The 4,016-nt window shown below is 37.3% G+C and overlaps 1 protein-coding gene across 1 annotated transcript in view; it reads right to left on the bottom strand.

Annotated features, from left to right (window-relative positions):
• LOC103516692 overlaps positions 1–3,599 on the bottom strand; it is a 29,472-nt gene extending 25,873 nt beyond the window's left edge. The window contains exons 1-3 of the mRNA XM_026829011.1: positions 3,480–3,599; positions 2,442–2,527; positions 942–1,072 (exon numbers count right to left, since the gene is read on the bottom strand). Coding sequence (XP_026684812.1) covers positions 942–1,072; positions 2,442–2,527; positions 3,480–3,573 — 311 coding nt within the window. The 5' untranslated portion in view covers positions 3,574–3,599. The remainder of the gene's footprint in view (positions 1–941; positions 1,073–2,441; positions 2,528–3,479) is intronic.
• Positions 3,600–4,016: the final 417 nt, after the last annotated feature.

The following is a 4,016-nucleotide window of genomic DNA, read 5'->3' as shown; positions in this document are numbered from 1 at the left end:
AATTATGTATGTATGTATGTATGTATGTATGTATGTACGTACTACAGGTTTAAATGGGAAAAAGTAGAAAGTTGTGAACAGAATATCTCAAGAACGGTTTGTCCTAGAGCGATGAAATTTGGTATGCTATCCCGGTATGGTCTAAGGACGCGACTGTAACAATTTGGTAAAAATTGGATAGTCACCCATCCTGATATTAACCAAAGTAATTGTTGCTTAACCCTCATTTCGTGGAAAATGTTGAAGAGGTTGTGAACAAAATATCTCAAGAACGGTTTGTTGTAAAGCGATGAAATTTGGTATGCTATCCCGGTATGGTCTAAGGACGCGACTGTAACAATTTGGTAAAAATTGGATAGTCACCCATCCTGATATTAACCAAAGTGATTGTTGCTTAACCCTTATTTCGTATAAACGGTAAGAGTCATCGAAAACATTTGGTCATTCGGATGTGAATAGTTGATCCCATGTGATTTTTCACGCCGAATCGAATGGTGCTACTTTTAGTACTGTTTGACTTACGGTTGAGAAGTTGCGGGTTCGATACTTCCCTGTGTCGACAAATTTCCCTTTTATTCGTGAACCGTTACTAAATGAGCACGTGAATAGTCTATCCCATGTGATTTTTTACGCGGAATCGAATGGTGCTACTTTTAGCACTCTCTGACTTACAGTTGAGAAGTTGCGAGTTCGATACTCCCCTGTGTCAACAAATTTCCCTTTTATTACATTTTTTTTTTTACTTTCTATTTCTTTTCAAATACCTACGTATTCTGCAAATGTAATAGAAAGTCGTGTGATGTTCACACCAGATTTTTTTATGTAATTTAGTTTTGAAGAAATATACCTACATCTTTTGGGCGTTTATTATAGCCAATGGCCCTACTTATACCAATACCAAACCTGGGAGTAAAATCATATCACAATGCTGACTGACTTACAATAATTCTCTGAGAGCGGCCTGGGTGTCGTTGTTGATCTTGGTGTAATCAGCAGACCGATGACTCATCTCCATCACGCTGATCCCGGTGCTTTCGTAATCCAACAGAGTCTCCTTCACCTCTTCCAGAACCTGAGGGAGAGTCAGCATGAGATATATTGTATTTTCGTGTCCAGAAATTACAAAAACAAATTTAAAATAACAGAAAAAAGAAACGGAAAGTGGTACCGTATGTCGTAGAAACCATTTAATACCGAATACTTAAGCGGCGAAACTTTCTACCACCAGAAATGTATCGACTTATATGTAACTGATAAGAAAATTAGTAGAGATAAAGCAAATTAGTGTAAATCCTACACATGTCCTACAATAATTGATCAGCCGTGATACGAACCGGAATATTAGTGGATGTGCCAAAATCACCGAATTTGATTCCAAAGCTAAAGCTGTATGCTGTACAGCTTTGAAATCAAATTCGGTGATTTTGGCGCATCCACTAATATTCGGTGATTTTGGCACATCCACTAATATTCGATAATGTGATGTCGACTGAACAACTTAGATTCATCTCGTCAATCGACGGTCGTCGACTATGTGTGGACACAGATTAACAGGTTACAGATAAAAACCAGCCTATTACCTATTAATTATTATTATGTATTTATAGTTTTTACTTTTGAGGGTAACGCTCTTCCTTGTAAGCGCTAGTTCGCGGGTTACGATTTTCACCCGGTTATACGTACTTTATCCAGATAGGGTTCGTTCTTGGAACGGCTGGTTTAGGATGGCTTAAAGATCTATAAGGAAGACTTGAATCGATATATACTTTCCATTGGTCTATGTACATAAACTATGTATGTAAATAAAATAGTACGCCATTGCACATGTAACCAAGAGTAAAGACTCTCAAGGTGTGCTTTCTATACACACATGAACATTGGAAGCAACGTTGGAATATTACCATTGTGATTATAAGGTCCAGGGTTGGTCACAACCTGGGGCCAGAGGTACCTAGGTATTCCAGGGGACGGTGGGACCAAAAACCCGTGTATCGAGCACGAGATTGAAAGATAAGTCAGCACAATACTTCAAGATAATTCAGAACAAAATTTTAATTCAAGTCAGCACAATAGTTCAATGCAAATTACCTCATTTCAGTAATAATCAGTAAAAGATTTCACAGTGAATCAGCGAAATATTTGATGGCAAATGAGGACAGTGTTTCAATTCAAGCGCAAGATTTTAAGGTAGATCAGCACAACATTTTAAGGAAAATGGGCACAATATTTCAATCCTAATCAAAAGATTTGAAGGTGAACCAACACAGGATTTCAATAAAAAGGTTTGAAGGTGAACCAAGGTTTGTTCTCGGAACAGCTGGCTTTTCCATTCCTGTTCTCCTTCTCTCTTCGATTTCGGAGGGATAAGAATTCTGTTGTTATAGTTCCTTCTATTCAACATTTAAAAAAATGGTCTTCAAACTTAAGAGATTTAGACTTACCTCTCGCGGTAGTTTGGCGGGTCCCGCACCGAAATTGATAACGGGATGTGCTGCGGACGACATGGCTGTGGTGTGAATCCGTGAATCTAATGGACACAAAAAACCAAAGTCGAAATTTTATTTTTTCTTGTTTTTTTTTAATGAAAATTTCCACTTGGTGTTTTACGTTAAGGTGAAGCACTGACACTGAATCTCACAAGTAAGGGTTACTTATTGTATACTGTTTTGTATACGATTAATAAACAGAATAACAAAGAAATACTGTTGTTTACGTGAAAGTCCCTAGAACAGCCCTCTTTTACGTCATGTCAATCGTTTGATAGTGTTACCTAACTTGTTGTCCACTTTTTTATACACAAAAAAACTCAGAGGCTTAGGTGTAGGGGCAAACAGCCCTAATGGATGGGTTAAGCTTCTACGAATCTGTCCACCTTTTGATTTGTCTAGTTGTCTGATTCAAACTATGTCTAACCAATACCACTACACTCAAGTTGATTATCTAAAAGTCCTACAGGTTGTGTGGAAGAGCTCACTAAGTGAGAATCCTGTCACTAATATCAAAATGAGTTTTCTAGGCGAATAACTTCCTAGTGACCGAAAAGACCGAAAAAAAACACAACCCTGACCCAAAGTTGTGACTTTGCCGAAAAATGAATAGCTCAACCGTAAAGGGGATTTAGCTAACAGTAAATACCTAGAGCAGTGGTCCTCAAACTGTGCTCCGCGGAGCACTTTCAGGTGCTCCGCGAAGAGCTTCCAGGTACTCCGCATAGTTTCATTTTTCTTACCGCATTTAAATAAAAAAAAATCGCACGAATATATTTAGTCCCTAGAGAAAAGGGCATACTAGGAGCCCACAGGTTACCTAGGTATAACAAATTAAGTTACCTAGGTAGGTATTACAAATGATGTTACCTAGGTATAACAAATTAAGTTACCTAGGTAGGTATTACAAATGATGTTACCTAGGTATAACAAATTAAGTTACCTAGGTAGGTATTACAAATGATGTTACCTAGGTATAACAAATTAAGTTACCTAGGTAGGTATTACGAATGATGTTACCTAGGTATAACGAATGAAACTGGGTACTCTCGGCAATCAACTTGGTCAGAATGAACGAAAACAACATTCAAATTGAAAAGAACTTAATACTGATTGACTTAATTAAGTAACTAAAATCGAAAGGACTTCTCTAATATTATGTTTGTGGACAGAGTTGTCTCGGTAAGTACAACTAGTAATACCTATTACCTACAATAAATAAATAAATTATCTACTTACGTAGGTACTTACCTAATATTACCTATGTACCAGTAATAGCTATTTACCTATGAAGTTGTCACCAACTTACCTATGATAGAAGGTTCACATAATATCTACCTACCTACTTACCAAAAGAGATGGAAAGGCCCCTTAATACGAAGCCAAAAAATGAGGTGCTTTAGTAGTTAGTATAGTACCTACGTAGGTAAGTAATCATAGGAATTTTAACCCGGCCTAATTTACGAAAGCTCAAAGGACATCCTGTGCCCGGGAAAAAAATAATATCATATAAAACGCCCAACATTGTTT

This window comes from Diaphorina citri, unplaced genomic scaffold, assembly GCF_000475195.1.
Source record: "Diaphorina citri unplaced genomic scaffold, Diaci psyllid genome assembly version 1.1 scaffold1644, whole genome shotgun sequence".
In the NCBI taxonomy this organism is placed as follows: domain Eukaryota; kingdom Metazoa; phylum Arthropoda; class Insecta; order Hemiptera; family Psyllidae; genus Diaphorina; species Diaphorina citri.
The sequence above is the reverse complement of the archived record's forward strand: the minus strand, read 5'-3'. Positions and strand labels throughout refer to the sequence as shown.